At 39.1% G+C, this 17388-nt stretch overlaps 1 protein-coding gene across 1 annotated transcript in view; it reads left to right on the top strand.

Annotated features, from left to right (window-relative positions):
- LMBR1 (limb development membrane protein 1) overlaps nucleotides 1-17388 on the top strand; it is a 176224-nt gene that overhangs the window by 85895 nt on the left and 72941 nt on the right. Inside the window, exon 9 of the mRNA XM_011941598.1 lies at nucleotides 3349-3421. Within this exon, the coding sequence (XP_011796988.1) occupies nucleotides 3349-3421 (73 nt within the window). The remainder of the gene's footprint in view (nucleotides 1-3348; nucleotides 3422-17388) is intronic.

The following is a 17388-nucleotide window of genomic DNA, read 5'->3' as shown; positions in this document are numbered from 1 at the left end:
GAGACTCCTTCTCAAAAAAAAAAAAAAAAGAAAGAAATAAAAACTGCCTTGCTGACAAAATTAATGTTTGGGTGCTATTTCTTTGTGGCACTGGAGAACAAGCATTTTGCATTTCTAACATTAACAGTGTCCTCAGAGTCTTATCTTTGTTTCTTTTCTTGTTGGTAACGTTCAATAATAAAGATGATTTATTGAGTAATTGAGTGTATTGTATATGCTAGCAATAAACACTGTATTTTACACACATAATTTCATTTTATCCTGATGACAAACCTGTAAGTTAGATAGTGGTATTCTTATTTTATGGCTAAACTAGTGCCATTTTGGGAAGATTAAGTAGCTTGTACAAGATCAGAGATCTATGACGGGGCAGAATGTGAACCCAAGAGGCTGGTTTCAGACCAGAGGCTGCTCTGCAATTCTATTTGGCTGTAAGCTCCAGCGCTGTAAAACCTCTTTCTTGCTGAGTGGACTTTATACCCCTCCACTTCTGTGTTTTGCTTACAGTTTCCTCTGATTGAAATGCCTTTCTTTTGATAATTTAAGCTGTCAGATAAGATGCTACTATGCTACTACCATCAAAAACACTGTCCAAAACTTTTTTCTCTCCATCTGGGAGTAATTTTTCTTCCTTTGAACTTTTGTAATGTTTTATTTAAGCCATCATTATGACTTTCACAAATCTTCTAATTATTTTTTAAATTCATCTGATCTCTTCTGCTACACTAGAATATAAGCTGTTTGAGGTCAAGGACTATGTCTTAACCATATTTAAGCCCCCATTAGCCCATAGTAGTTGAGTATAGGCTTTGAAGGCACGTAACATTTCTTTGGTAACCCTGTTTCTCGGAATATAAAATGGAGATGAGAACAGTCTGTTTTTCATAGGAGTGTTGTAGAAATCAAGGAGGATGGTGCTCATAAGCACTTAACACAAATATATGTGTGTTTTTCACATTGCCACTGCATCAGTCTGTTGTGCATTGGTATAAACCTGAGACTGAGTAATTTACAAGGAAAAGAGGTTTATTTGGCTTATGGTTCCTCACGCTGTACAAGAAGCATGGCACTGGGACCTGCCTCTGGCTAGTGCTTCAGGAAGCTTCCGATCATGGCGAGAGTTGAACGAGGAGCATTTGTGTCACAGGGCAAGAGAGGGAGCAGGCGAGAGACAGGTCCACATTCTTTTAAACAACCTGCTGTCATGTGAACAAATAGAGCAAGAACTCAGTTATTACTGTATGGTCAGCACCAAATCGATTATTCATGAGAGATCCACCTCCATGACCCAAATACCCCCCTGGTCCCACCTCCAACACAGGGGATTAGATTTCAACGTGAGGTTTGGAAGGGACAAATAGCCAAACTACATCAGTCACACATTCACCTAAGCCATACCAGTGGTGATAAGTAATTCTTGGATGATTTGCATAAGAAAGATAAAAATCATTTTGTATGCATTAGACCTTAAGTAAAAAATGTCAATTCTGATCCAGATAGTAGAAAGTGAAGAGAAGTGTTGATGGGAAAGGAACTTCGGATGATGGCCCCCAAGGACCTGGTCCCAGACATGTGGGTTTTCTCTGGGATTCCTCTCCCCTGACCCATTGCATCCAGTAGATCCTCTCTGTGTACCTCTTTCTCCTCAGGAGTAGCACGCATTTTCAGCCTATATGTTCCCTCTTTGGAGAGGGCTTGCTGGCTGGCCGTTTAGGTATCCTTTCCCCTTTTCTTCCTATTGCTTTCTTCCTCATAGGAGGGTCATTTTTTGTCATTATTTGTTTGTATATTTATTTGTTGATTACTGTTGATTATTATTTTAGTATTTATTTTTTCTCATCTTCCAAGTCGGGCTTCTCAAGGATCAAGTTGGTATGTGTGCCAGTGATGAGTTCAGTGCCAAGTCATAGGGGACCGTAAAGATTGGTTGAAAGGCTGGGAATTATTGGATTGCTTCAAATAGATTTCACACCAGCTGTATAAATTTGACATCTGACAGGGATTGCATGATTTGAAAATCTGTTTTCAGAAAATACTTTAAAATCTGAAAGGAGATGTATATATGGTTTCTATCTTTTTGTCCATTAGCTCCTCACAATTTATTTTTTTTGCTGAGTGTAAGTAGTTTGAAGGTGAAGATATGGAACACTGATATCAACTCTAGACTTCTCTCAGATTTTCCCTACAGCTAGGAAGATAATAAGGATCCTCTCAGAAGGATAGCTATGTTAACAAAACTAGAATTAAATCAATTTTAGGTTTTTTAATAATGCAGACAATATCCCATACAACTGGTAAATTATTAGTGTGGTTTTTTTTTTTGGAACTACTGTTGTATAACTTGGTTTATATGTAAACATACCCCTTCTCTAGATTTCGGTCTATTGGATGATTTTGGTAATTTTGATAAAACCAATCTTTAATATTCATGGAGCGTTTTTAGTACATACAGAGGATATAAATGGAAAGTATTGCATGTTTCTGATGTAGTTTATGGATTTCTTGTTTTAGACATTATGTAGGTAAATGTAAATGAGAAAACAAATGTTGGACTGAGTGTCTGTTCCTTCTATCTCTAAAATGTTGGCTTGGGCGTGTATTTACTGTAGTTATTTACCGTAATTAGTTTTTTGGCTGTTTAAAATTGACACATGTAGGCCGGGCATGGTGGCTCATGCCTGTAATCCCAGCACTTTGGGAGGCTGAGGCAGGCAGATCGCCTGAGGTCAGGAGTTCCAAGACCAGCCTGGTCAGCACGGTGAAACCTGTCTCTACTAAAAATACAAAAATTAGCTGGGCATGGTGGTGTGCCATATATAGATGGTGGTGTGCCATCTATAGTAGCTGCCTGTAGTCCCAGCTACTCAGGAGGCTGAGGCGGGAGGATTGCTTGAACCCGGGAGGCGGAGGTTGCAGTGAGCTGAGATTATCATGCCACTGCCCTCCAGCCTGGGCAACAGAGTGAGACTCTGTCTCAAACAAACAAACAATAAATAAATAATAATAAAATTCATACATGTAGCCCGCATCTCAGAATGACACTAAAAAACCCTAAAATTCATACCTTTGTTGGCCATTGAGAAGAGTTCCTTAGTTTAATCCCTTAAACTTTAAAAATATCCAATTTAAATGTATATAGGGTTTATGATAACTTTTGATGTATTTGGTTATATACTAAAGTATTTATACTTAATTTGTAAATAAAATAGTTGGAGCTTTTTTATTTTGGGTTCTTAGAAATTTGAATGAATACATTATCTAAAATAAATAGACCAAATAGCCTAAATAGTCTCATAAGCATTAGTTTTGTAACATTGCATTGTTGAATAGTTTTATCTTTAAATTTAGATTCTTGAAGACCTGGATGAACAAATTTATATCATTACCTTAGAGGAAGAAGCACTCCAGAGACGACTAAATGGTATGTATATATTACATATTTAGACTGGGATAAAAAAACTTTAATTTCAAAAAGATAGGTAATTGAAGGGAAAAAACATAAACCTTTCTGTATCTTGTGCTGCTACAAGAGGAGGACACTTTAGAGTAACAAAATAACTTCCCTGGTGAAGAGACGTTTATTGCAGACCCTGGCTGAGATGAGCTGTAACCTAGCAAGACCCATTCTTTGTGAGACTTTGGCCACTGAGGGACTGGGCACCTTTCTACTGCCAGCTGTGTTTATGTTTTAAGCGTATGACTTTAAAGTTTAATTTTTAATTACTGATCGTTTTTGAGGAACCAATGAAGAAAAGAGTAATGATATAGTTTAACAGATAGTATAGGTAAATTTTCTTTAATTTTACTTAAGTAATTTTCACATGTTGAGAAACCAGTCTCCCGCCAACAATCAGATAATTAATAGCTAACTGCATTTCAGAAACATGATTCAAGAGTAGATATAAAATAGAAGGTTAGTTTATGAAATACTGAGAAATAGGTAGATAGCTACTTTCTTTAGTTATAAATAGTGAATTTAAATCATCACCCCAAAAGTGTTCATAATATTTTAGAGCTTTTTTCTTAGACCCAAGAATTTCAGTTTGTATCTGTTCTAGAGGGTTCTTGTCAGTAACATTCTATAATTTGATACAGATAAACTTTTAGACTAGAACTACGTATGTTTTTTATTCTTCTAACTTAATTAAAACTACTTTAATATTTAAACCTGTTTAATTTCAGAGATATAAACTTTAGTCAACAATGTCAGCTTTATAAAGTTTCCTTAAAGCAGTGAATATTATAATAAATGTATCCTATTTGGATAACCATGCTGCTGTGCAGTGAGCCTGCCTGCGTGGTGAAGAATATGTGTCAAGCTGCTGCCTGCCTGCCTGCCTGTGGGATTGTTTCAGCCTCAGGCAGCCGCCGCTTCTGTTTCACAGATGAGGAGGCTGACACCCAGGAAGGGTAAAATGTAGCCCCCCATGAACTGAAGAACTTGAATTGACTTCAATCAAAACAAAATCCAAAAATACAGCCTTTCTCACTTTGCCCTTCCACAGTAGGAAAAATAAGAAAGGCCTTTCTAGAATCTTTATAAATCCTCTGGCTCCTCAAATGTAAAAGTGGCTGACCATATGCAAAGAAGTTGAAAAGGAAACCCTTGCTAGATGGCTAAATGTATCATAAAATGAAGCCAAGTCAAAATCAGTAAAAACACCTCCCTGGCGTAGAAATGTTACGGAGAAGAGATGGATGGGACCTGGGGAGGATGGAGGATGATGTGATAATTAATACTAAATTAATTGTTTTACACACCATTTTGGTAGGCCGTGCACTATTTATGATCCGTTTGGTAGATTGTCTGAAATCTTTTCAGTGAAACTCTTAAGTGATATGTTAGGATAATTATGATTTTGCTATTTGCTGCTGGTTAGCCACTGTGGACTATTTCAGGTGGAAAATAAAGAGCTAAATGATTTATGTTTACAACATACGTGGTTCTATGGCAAAATGGACATTTTGACTAATACAGATGAAGAATTGTGAGCGTCAGTAGAGTATGCTTAGAAGAATGTGTAGGAAAGCAAGACTGAAAAATCACGACTTACCATTTCTTCAGAAAATAGAAATAGGTTAGTAAGAGAAACCATCCCCTGGATTTTATTTAATCTAGTATTATGACTATTGTGTTTTGTTATAGCAGTTACTGTCTATTTTAAATTATGAAACAAAAGTAAAGTGTTTATTGTTTTACTTTTGCTATTAAAAAGAATTCCAGAATAATGAGAGTAAAATACTTTTTTAAAAATACAAATTCCTTTGTGGATTTATCATAGGGTTCCTGGTGGTGCTTTCTTAGTGTGTGTTGGAATATGTAGTGTGCATTGTAGGAATCTCTGGGGTGTCAGCGTGGCTTACTCTGAGCTCCGTTGTACAGTTATGTGAAAAAACGTGACAGCCAGCACCAACAAGTGCTTCACTGTGGAAATAACACTACTTTTTTTTAAAGTAACATGAGTTATTGTGTTAGTTATGATATTGCTGGAGTTGAATTTTCATGCCTGGTTTTAAAAATAATCAGTATAGCTTTGTGTTGGAATGCCTGACTGTGACTTCTCAATTGTTTATTTGACACTTGATGGTGCTATAGTTATAAAGTTATTGGGAGGTTTTGTTCTTGTTAATATTGTTATTGTTTCATGGAATGTTAGTAAAGCAAAGCTGTGTGCTGTGATAATGTTAGTTGGTATCCTGAATAAGCCATCCTGTTATCAGCCACTCTCTACCCTTTCTCCTTTCCCTTTTTGTTTATTGCACATCTTAATTAAGCACTAAATATTGTGCAGATGAAGTAAGATGCTGAGTCTCAAGATCATAGGCTAGTTGACTGAAGAAGAGGAGAAAAAAGGACAAGAATTTATAGATTTTTATCTAGTGCTTAACTACTAGAAAAAAGAAATAGAGAGAAAGGAATTCTGTGTTTCTGAGACAGGAGGGAGCCCCAGAGCACCTGTCGTTTGGCTAAGACAGCACCTCCCTCATGTCCCTGTTGTCATGGCAGGAGTAGAGAGATGTCCACAGAACTCACTGTGATCTCGGCAGGTGGCCTTCCGCTTCCCCGCAGCACACAGCCTCCCCTCTGCCATCTGCTTTGGGACTGTCAGGACTAATGGGCACATTTTGTCTGTCACTCCTCTTTATCATGGTGAGCACATGGAACCCAGAACATCCAGGCTCCTTGCACCCTGGACTCTGCCCCCATGTCTCTATATATCCCATTTCTGACCTGATTTTCCACTTCCCTCTAGCTTCTGAAACTTTCTGCTTGTGCCATTTGGAACTGAGAGTTAACTCATGAACAAAACCCCCGTATCTTCAACTGCCACTTTCTTGCTCAAAGAAACTTGGCACACATTCCTGCCACCCGCTTATCCGATGGCTCGCTTCTACCCACATCCTTCATTTGGCTGGTCCTGGAGTTTGAGGAGGTGCCCTCCTGTTCCCTTTTCCTACTCTCCAGCACTTTGGATCTCATGTCATCAGACCGTGACCTAGTCCTGTCATTTGCTCACCTCCCAGGCCTTTTCTGCTCCCTTCTGGAGGATTTTTGCTCGTCATTTCTAATCCTTCTCTGATTCTGTGACTTTTTCGTGGTGATTTTGTGTCTGTGCGTGTGTCCTTCCCACTCTGGGGCACTCCTTCCCTGTCCCTGTGGTTGTCTGCCTCACCCACTCATGCCTGTGACATAACCCACTCAAGTTCTTTTGCATAATCTTACAATGAAGCATCCTACTCTCCACCTACCACCTCTTTTTCCAGTTCACTTCTTCTAGCACTCCCATTTCCTACAATTCTTCAGTGTGGAGATTTAACATGCCCTGATCCTAACACCTTTTTTTCACCTCCCCTCCATCATTTCCCCATCCCCCTACTTCCCTGCACAGTTTCCATTCCTGGGCTGTTAGAATCAGTCCCCTGCATACACTCTTAGCTCCCTTTCATGGTCTTGCTGGATTGTACTGGAACCAGTGAAACCCGAGCCTTCATTCTGCTCTCCTCTCACTGTTCTGTGCTCTCACTCCTGGCTGGCTGACTGACCCTCCTGCCTGGCCTTCCTTTATATATGTGACCAGTATCCTAAATTAACTTTATATTCTCCTGGATGACTTTATTCTGTCTTTTCTTCCCTCAGATCTTCAGCATCCTTAATCTCCATTGGCGACCTTGTTTTCTATTTTCTTAAGAAAATAGAAGCAATCATAAGAGAATTTTCACAAGCTTTTTCCTTCATGCCAGCCCACCTCCCTGCAGCTCCCCTCACACCTGCTGCCTTTTCCCTCAATGCTGTGGCTGAATTGTCTGTGTGCCTGGCTAATGCCAGCGCTCCCCTGGTGCCCTGGATTCCATCTCTTCTCGCCAATTCAAGGACACGATCTAGCAGTTCTACTCTTTCTGTCTCTCTCTCTGTCGTGATCCGGTTTTTCCCCAACTGTATCCTTTCCATCTGCATAAAGATATGCTATAATTTTCCCAGAAAGAGACAGAGGAAGGAATCTGCCTTGACCCCGTATCTCCTCCAGCTCACCACCCATTCCTTTGGTCTTCTTGGCAAAGCTCACAAGAGTTGTGTGCTCATGGGTTTCACATTTTGTTTTGAAACTCACTCTTGCTTCTACTGTTCCATGAAATGCCATGGTCAAGTTGGTCTGTGACTTCATAGTCCTTATCTTACTCTCTTTCCTCCTCGAAATATCTTTTATTCCACTTAGTTTTCAGTTCACCATACTTTCCTGTTCCTTTTATTTAATGGGCTGCTTTTTTCTCAATCTACTTTTCTGGCTTTTCTGTGTGTATAACTTCTTCACCTGGAAAGTGTTATGCCTCTATCCTTCAAATTCTCTATTTGCTTTTACTCCCTTGTTATTTCATCTAGTCTCATGGCTTTAAATACCCCCTGTAAGCTGTGACCTCTACTCTGAGCTTTGAACTTAAAGATCTAACTGTCTAGTGGACATTTCTGTTTGGATGTCCAATAGGCATCTTAAACATATGTCCAAAGTCAACTCAAGATCTTACTCCCAGATTTTGCTTCTTTTGCCATCAACCCCTACAGGTGACAAATCATTCTTCCAGGTACTCAGGTCAAATCCTTGGAGTCTCTTTCTCTTAATTCCCATATGGATTCCTTCTGCAAAGCTGTTGGCTCCAGCTTCATAACAGCTCCAGAATCTGACCATGCCTCACCACCTGTGCTGCCGCCACCCTGGTTGGGCAGCAGTCACCCCTTGGAGAGGTTTCTGTGGTAGCTTCCTAATGGCTTCCATGCATGTCTGTCCTGGGCCTAGTGAGTCAGAGAGAGTCTCTGACAATGTGAGTCAGATCTTCCCACTTACTTGCTCCAAGTCCTCAGATGATGGTTTCTGTTTCAGTCTGGATAACAGCAAGAGTCCTTGCAGTGGCTGCTCACTCCTGCCCCATATCTGATGCCTGCTGTCTCTTCGCTTTTCCCCCACTGAGCCCCTTCCCCTGGGGCATTTTTATTGTTTCCCCGCCACCTTGTCTCTTCCAGGTCTTTACCTAAATACCCTTTCGTGGAGCTTTCCCACACTCTGGAGTGAGCCTTGTGGGTATCTATTGTATCAGTAAGTCCTGCCTCTGCTCTATGCTTCCCCTTTCCTGCTTTTTTTTTTTTCTATAGCATTTTTTACTATCTCACATGTTAAGTCTTTTAGTAAGTATATTGCCTGTCTCTCCACACTAGAACATGAACTCCAGGGATTTATTTATTTAATTATATTGATTGAGACAAGGTCTCACTCTGTCACCCAGGCTGGAGTGCAGTGACACAATCACAGCTCACTGTGGCCTCCACCGCCCAGGCTCAGGTGATCCTTTCCCTTTAGCCTCCTGAGTAGCTAAGACTACAGGGGCCCACCACCATACCCGGCTAATTTTTGTGTTTTTTTTGTAGAGACAGGGTTTTGCCCAGGCTGGTGTCAGACTCCTGGGCTTAAGTGATCTGCCAGGCTTGGCCTCCCAAAGTGTTAAAATTACAGATGTGAGCCACTGCGCCTGACTGGGGCAGGGATTTTTGTAAATTACAGGTGTGAGCCACTGCACCTGACTGGGGCAGGGATTTTTGTAAATTACAGATGTGAGTCACTGCGCCTGACTGGGGCAGGGATTTTTGTAAATTACAGCTGTGAGCCACTGCGCCTCACTGGGGCAGGGATTTTTGTAAATTACAGGTGTGAGTCACTGCGCCTCACTGGGGCAGGGATTTTTGTAAATTACAGGTGTGAGTCACTGCGCCTGACTGGGGCAGGGATTTTTGTAAATTACAGCTGTGAGCCACTGCACCTGACTGGGGCAGGGATTTTTGTAAATTACAGCTGCGAGCCACTGCACCTGACTGGGGCAGGGATTTTTGTTAGTTTTCTTTCCCTCTGTAACCTGATTCTATAATGTTGCTAGACACATGGTGGATATGTGGTAAACATGTGTCCCATAACTAAATTAATAGATGAAAAACGCACATGATGGAGAGGTGTCATTTTACCACAGAAGTGAAGAAGGAAGAGAAAGTAAAATTTGGTGACAAGACCAGACAGAATCACTTGGAGAGATTTCTTAGGAAGGCGCATAGTGGAGACTGCCAAGGATACACCAAAGTTGAGGGACAGGAAGACCATATGCATTGGAGTGTTAGTGAAGAGGCTGAAATAAGACGGTTTTCCCCTTACTGTTTTGGCCATGGAGTATGACTAATCAAGAACCATTTCTACTCCAACACTCCTAAAGAGTAGCGCAACAGAAAATCCCATTACATTAATTGTGGTAGAAAACCTTTTGTAATTCCTTCCCAGCATGAAGAGGATACACACACACACACACACACACACACACACACACACACACACACACAGACATTTAACATGTTTAAATGTTTAAGTAATGCAATGGCATTAATTGAAATAATTAGCATTTGTGTGTGTATAGCCTATGGGTATACTGGGTAACTTTAGAAGTAGTACCATAATGAATAGAAATTATTTTTTGTTGTTTAAGTTTAAAACCTCCGGAGTTCTTTTAATTTATTTAAAAATATTGTAGTCTTTGAACTTAATAATTCAACTCATTTTCTTTAGATACTATTTTCATCTTCATGATAAAAAGTTAGAGTATCACTTCTTATAGCAGTTACTTTCCTGCTTGATTCTAATCTTTTCTGTGGTTCACGCCTGTAATCCCAGCACTTTGGGAGGCTGAGGCAGGCAGATCGCCTGAGGTTGGGAGTTCAAGACCTGCCTGGCTGTCATGGTGAAACCTGGTCTCTCTTAAAAATACAAAAATTAGCGGGTGTGGTGGCAGGTGCCTGTAATCCCAGCCGCTTGGGAAGGTGGGGCAGGAGAATCGCTTGAACCTGGGAGGCAGGGGTTGCAGTGAGCCAAGATTGCGCCATTGCACTCCAGCCTGGGCAACAGAGCGAGACTCCATCTTAAAAAAAAAAGTCCTTGCCGTTGAAGTGTGTATTAATTAGTTATTCTTAAGAGCACAGATGATATTGTTGTTTCATTTTTGCTGGGTGTCAGATTGCAATACCTTTTTATCCTGAAAGATAAAAATAAAGGGATTGAGAAAAAACAAGACATGTCTTATACAAGCTTTTTGTGGAGCTTGTGACCTGTCAGAAGCACTTAATGTCATCATCAGTCCTTGAATCTTGCTCTTTATAACCAAGTTGAATTTGCCAGGGAATTTTAGGAAGGTGCCAAGGCTTAGGGTGGCATGTATTCTTTAGAGTGATTGCTTCTTTAGACTATCTTAGAGCAGCATTCTGTCAGAGGCATTTTCAGTTATCATTGGCAAGGTGATTTGCTCATTTGGTCTTTACATTCTTTCATATAACACACTTAATGATATACGGAAGCTCACATCACATTTTCTTCTGTCCTTTAAATTACTTTCATCTTGGCTTCCTCTAGGCATTCTTCTAGGTTCTGGCAATGACAGTCCTATAAATACTATTTGCTGTTAGTTACATCACTGAAGGGAGAACATTTTGAATTTATCAGACTCTGGGCCACTTTGAGACATGTCTGATATTAGCGTGAAAGTGATCAAATATCATCAAAAAACATTTGTGTCCAAGGATCTGAAATGGTCAGCGATTCCTTGTTATAATTTATTCAGCTTCTTAGGCTCTTTAATCACAATTTATGACAATAAAATGCAGCCCCAAGAAATGAGGTTTTTGCAAGATAAAATGAGGTGACTGCCAGAGAATATGCTAATATAAAATCAGTAAATGAGGAATGCTTTGGAATAATAAACTATAGAATGAGTTAAATATCATATATTTTATGAAATATATATAGAGAGAATTGTATAAAAATGATCCACATTGGCTGGGTGCAGTGGCTCCTACCTGTAATCCCAACATTTTGGGAGGCCGAGGCAGGTGGATCACCTAAGGTTGGGAGTTCAAGACCAGCCTGGCCAACATGGTAAAACCCCGTCTCTACTAAAAATACAAAATTAGCTGGGCGTGGTGGCGCATGCCTGTAATCCCAGCTACTCGGGAGGCTGAGGCAGGAGAATCACTTGAACCCGGGCAGCAGAGGTTGCAGGGAGCCGAGATCATGCCAGTGCACTCCAGCCTGGACAACAGAGCGAGAGTCCGCCTCAATAAAGAAAAAAAAAATCCAAATTTGTGTAATAGAAGATGAATTTAATATGTCCGAGCTGCTTTCTCAACTACAACCTAGATAGATGATGGTATTCCCAATAGTAGCTTATATAAACATAAAGGTTTAAAAATTATCTTAACGTCTTATCTAGTTTAGATCTAGTAGCTTACATCTAAAGTAGAAAAAGCCAAACCATTGTTTTAATTGTACATAGCATTATATAGTGTTCCTTAAGTTGATTGTTTAACAATTTCTATTTTGCAGTCGTTAATAATGAAAGTATATTTGCATTTTCACAGTTGTGTTGGATCTCAAAAGCCTCACATTACTAGGTCAATAGCCATAATTTTGTGGATATGTCAGAAGTAAAAAGAAACTATTATTTTAATAATTATTAGCATTACAAGTGGAATAGACGTAGATACAGAGTCTCTGAGTGTATGGGCTACTCTCTCCTTTGTAGACAGTAACAGTGTTAGTCCATGTTGAAATAGATACGTTAGAGATTTGAATGTCCTGGCTTCAGTTTTCAAATGCTTTCTGGAGTTTGCCTAATCAGCATTAGCCCTGTGGTGTACAGTAAGTAGTGTTTGCTTAGAGAGATGGAAACTGTTTGCTCTGTGAATTATTAGGAGATTTGGGCTTTAACAACAAAGTTGTTTGCCTAAGTGATTAGAAATAATTTATAGTATTTGAGTGACCTCACATTCTTCGTGATAGAGATCACTTTGGTCAAATTTAAAGTAATAAGTATAATCAAATTTTTAAAGAGCTTCTTGGATAATATTTTCTAATCAAACTTTGTTTTGGTTATATGCTAAATTAAAAGTTAAATGTGACATCAATCTGTTTATGTTAGAGGTATCTACTTCCAAATAGTATTCATTATGAGACTTAAGTTTAGGACACTGAATTGTTTAGGGAGATAATTGTATTGCATCAATTATTTAAAGGGCTTGCATATCTAATTGGAAATTTGTATTTGTTTTAAAAAATACATTTTATATTTTAAATTAAATACTTAATATCTCTCCTTTTATATATGAAGGCTGTCTTATATATTAAGAAAGTTATAAGGACAGCTTAGTTATTGAATAAATACTGGACTTTGGGAAATTCTGTTATCTTGGAAGCAAAATATTTTTAATACCACACTAGTTTTTCAGCTTAAGAATAAAGCTGGGAAAAGTTGCCTTCAGCTATTAGTTTTCCTGAATCCAAAGAGACGGGTGGGGCAGGATCAAAAATACTTATTTGATCAAAGTTATTGGCTCTGAAGTTATTCTTACCTGTGTAAGAAAGATGAAAGGTGTTGTTTTTATTGCATGTTAGTAACAGTGTAATTTTGAACTAATTGGTGTTGAACTGCCAATCACCTAAGGGGAATGCAAATAGATACTCTTACAATTTCCTTTGAGGTAGTGAAATCTTATGTTGGGGCTGGAAGAAAAACAGAATAATACCATTAAATTGACCTTAAATGAGCTGCTTTGTGGTTTTCTTGGAGAATCCCTTTTTATTTCTCATGACTTGTCCAAACAGGTTTTGTCTACCAGTTTGACTTATTGACTAGACAATGCCGACACTGGACATTTTAGATTCATCTGGAAATAAAGTAATGATAATGCAGTCCCTCAGGATATTTTAAAGTTTTGGTATAACTTAAATCCACATAGTACCTCAGGATTTGTTAAATTTTTGGTATAACTTAAATCCACATAGTACCTCAGGATTTGTTAAATTTTTGGTAACTTAAATCCACATAGTACCTCAGGATTTGTTAGATTTTTGGTAACTTAAATCCACATAATACCTCAGGATTTGTTAAATTTTTGGTATGACTTAAATCCACATAGTACCTCAGGATTTGTTTCCAGTATGTCATAATTTCTTACAATAGTTATTGTTTCCTTCTGGTCATTTATAATGAAATATTTACTCACAAAAGCCTACATTTCTTCCTTAAGTATTGCTCTATTGTAATAAAGGGTGGCCTTGTCCTTGGATAATGTGTCATCCCAGATTAATCTAGTCGTTTAATAAAAGTATGATTTAGTTGAGGACAAGAATGTAGTTTTGATTTTTGTATTCATGTCAGTCAGTATTTATTAATTACCTATTGTGTGCCTAGTATTATATCACCTGCAAACAAAAGCACATTTCAGAAATGCCATTTTAGTTATTTTCCTTTGAAGAATCATACATTGAGTGGTCTAGACATTTGTACTGAGCTCTGTAAACATACCCACAAAATAGGCATTTTTGTCTTTTCACTTAATTTCACATTGGCAGCAGAAATACTGTCTATTCTGATGTCCTGTCTCTTCTGAAATTCTGAATACTCATGAGCTGATTTTTTTTTTTTTTTGAGACAGAGTCTTGCTCTGTCGCCCAGACTGGAGTGCAGTGGCCGGATCTGAGCTCACTGCAAACTCCACCTCCCAGGTTCACCCCATTCTCCCGCCTCAGCCTCCCAAGTAGTTGGGACTACAGGCGCCCGCCACCTCACCTGGCTAGTTTTTTGTGTTTTTTAGTAGAGACGGGATTTCACCATGTTAGCCAGGATGGTCTTGATGTCCTGACCTCGTGATCCTCCCGTCTCAGCCTCCCAAAGTGCTGGGATTACAGGCTTGAGCCACCGTACCCGGCCTCATGAGCTGATTTTTTCTAGCCTTCAGCTGGTTACTAGAATAATAGATCTTTGCATGAATGGGGAATTAATATAGTTTGGAATTGTATTTCCAGTCAATGAAATATAGAAGTTAAATGAGCATTAATTACAGATACACAGTTTAATTGATAAAGAATGGAGATAAAAGTAAAATATATTTATTACTGAGACTATTATGTAGTTTAAACTTTGATTCAAAGACACCTGAAAATCTTACAGAGCTGTGCTTTCTGTAAATCACATTATATGGAAATGCTCATTCATTATGTAACTTAATTGCTTCCCCCTTTGCTGTGGCTGCCAGAAACTCAAAACTAACTTTGTAATCAAAGTTTAGTAGCTTGTGTCACATGACCTGAATATTTCTGTACTAGCTTTATCCCTCCTCTCATAAATATATCAATTATATATTAACAAGTAAAGTGATTAAACTCATGAACTCTGAAAATGCTATATAACGTGTCAGTGGATTTGAGACCTCAGGGTCTGCGAAAGGGAGGGTGTTCGATTGCTGTCTCTTCAGTGATGGGCAGAAGTGAGCAAGGAGCTGCAAAAGGGATGGATTTACTTCTCCTAGAAACCTGGGATAAGACTGGAATTTTGTGATTCCCCAAAGGGGGCTTAGAAAAAGAGGCCTCTGAATTCCCTTAGTGAGATTGCATTTGCCCCTGTGTTGCAAATTTCCTTAGTGAGATTGCATTTGCCCTTGTGTCTGATGTTGCTGGCCTTGTGTTGTTGTTCTGAATCCTCCTTTCAGTCTCTACCTTTGAGAAAGGACCATTCTTTGCACCTAGAGAGACCCAGTGAGGCTTCCTCCTCCTAAATCAGTTTTTCTGGCCAGTTGGTCCCTAGTCCCTAGTACCTTTTAGCTGGTTTGTCACTGTTTGAGGGAGTGTCTGACTGATTAGTTCCCTTGAAGGGAACAACAGAGGTGGATAGAGAAAAATTATCAGTTGTTTAAGGTTGAGTGAAGAAGACCAAGATAAATATCTAGAACAAGTGGTTCCCACTTGAGTTACCAATTAATGGGAGAGACAAATAAGAATTCATACCTAATTCTCAAAAGTAGTTAGAACATCCAAGGAAATGTCATTAGAACAGAAAAAGGCTAATACTGAGAACTTGAAAAAATTGAAAAGCTTAATAGACAAACAAAAAAAGAAATAGTCCTTGTGGTAGTCAGAATAATGGTTTCCTAAAGATGTCCGAGGCCTAATACCCAGACCTTGTGAATATGTTACCTTACATGGCAAAAGGGACTTTGCACATGGGATGAGGTAAAGGATCTTGAGATTATTCTGGATTATGGAGTGGGCCCACTGTAATCACAAGAGTTGGTGTAAGTGAAGGCTGAGATGGTCAGAGAAGGAGACATTGGTAATGGAAGAAGAGGTTGGAGTGACTCAAGGAAGTGACCATGAGCCGAAGAATGCAGGTGGCCCCCAGGGGCTAGAAAAGACAAGGAAATGGTTGCTCCCTTAGAGTCTCCGGAAGAATTACAGTCCTGCTAACACCTTGATTTTAGGACTTCACACTTCCAGAACTCTAAGACAATAAATTTATGTTGTTTTAAGCCAGAAACTTTATGGTAATTTGTTGCAGCAGCCATAGGAAACTAATATAGTCCTTCAAAAATTGAATTAATCATCTGGCAGAATCAAGGGGAAGACCTATTTTGTCACACACCAAAAGTACAAAAGAAGGCAACTATTAATGAAAAATAGACATGAAGTGCAGAGCTAAGATACTGATGTAAATAACAGGCATCTAGAAGGAGAAAAAAGAACAAGTAGGAAAAGTAGGTAAATAAAAAGTAGAAGAAAATACCAGTGAGCTTATGAAAGACTTGAGTTCAGGTTAAAAGGCCACAGACTCCTAGGCAAGATTATTCAATAGAAAAAAAGATCTGGATTTAGTTTGTAAGATTCCTGAATTCCGAAAATAATGGAAAAAGGAAAAGCCCTTACAAACTTTCACATAGAAAAATTCCAGACAAAGAAGAGAGAGATCAACATCAAGCTTCCCATTTGCAACCTGCTGCTGGTTGCTGACTAGTACCTATAGTTGTAAGGGAGGAATAAAGACTGCAGTTAAAAACTCAGCTGAGTGTGGGGCGTGCACTGATAGTCCCTGCTACTCGGGAGGTGGGAGTATAAGCTTGAGCCCAGAAGTTCAAGTCTAGCCTGGGCAATAAAATAAAGTGACCCTGTCTCTTAAAAAAAAAATTCATATATTCCCAAAGATGTCATTCGTCTGTTCTGCTTTCGCTCATTTGTTTATTTTATATCTGTGTATTGAGCATCTAATTTGTGCCAAACACTATTTTAGCTTCCGTATTGAAGGAAACATTTGGTAACAGTCTTGAACTAAATATTGTTGAAACTGTTGCAGCAAGATCCAGGAGTTGGGGGCATGGGTGGGCAGCGATGAGAGAATGACTAAAGTGTTGTGAGAGCTTTACCTTGGTGTGGGGTTACTCAGAAAAGCATCCCTGTGGGGCTAGGACTGTGTGATGCTGATATTAAAGTATATCTAAGTATGAGTATTAAAAATGGGAAATAACCATTGACTGCCAAATCAACATGGGGAAAAAGGATAAACAAAAGTTTCACTAGCTGAGAAAGAAGAAAATGAAGAAGTAAAGAGCAAATTAAAATGAGTAGAAATTACATGAGTAGAAATTACAAAGTTATATAAAAAGAGAAAGAGCACTACTCTTCCTGTTAAGTCAACTTGTGGATGGCAGTACTTTCAGTCCCTTGATGTCACTGTCTGGCCTCTGAGCCCAAGCCAAGCTATCGCATCCCCTGTGACTTGCACGTATACGCCCAGATTGCCTGAAGTAACTGAAGAATCACAAAAGAAGTGCAAATGCCCTGCCTCGCCTTACCCATGACATTCCACCACAAAAGAAGTGAAAATGGCTGGTCCTGGCCTTAAGTGATGACATTATCTTGTGAAATTCCTTTTCCTGGCTCATCCTGGCTCAAAAAGCTCCCCCACTGAGCACCTTGTGACCCCCACTCCTGCCTGCCAGAGAACAATCTCCCTTTGACTGTAATTTTCCTTTACCTACCCAAA

This window comes from Colobus angolensis, unplaced genomic scaffold (genome assembly GCF_000951035.1).
Source record: "Colobus angolensis palliatus isolate OR3802 unplaced genomic scaffold, Cang.pa_1.0 Scaffold2, whole genome shotgun sequence".
In the NCBI taxonomy this organism is placed as follows: Eukaryota; Metazoa; Chordata; class Mammalia; order Primates; family Cercopithecidae; genus Colobus; species Colobus angolensis.
Note: the sequence above shows the minus strand (reverse complement) of the source record. Positions and strands in the feature narration are given on the sequence as shown.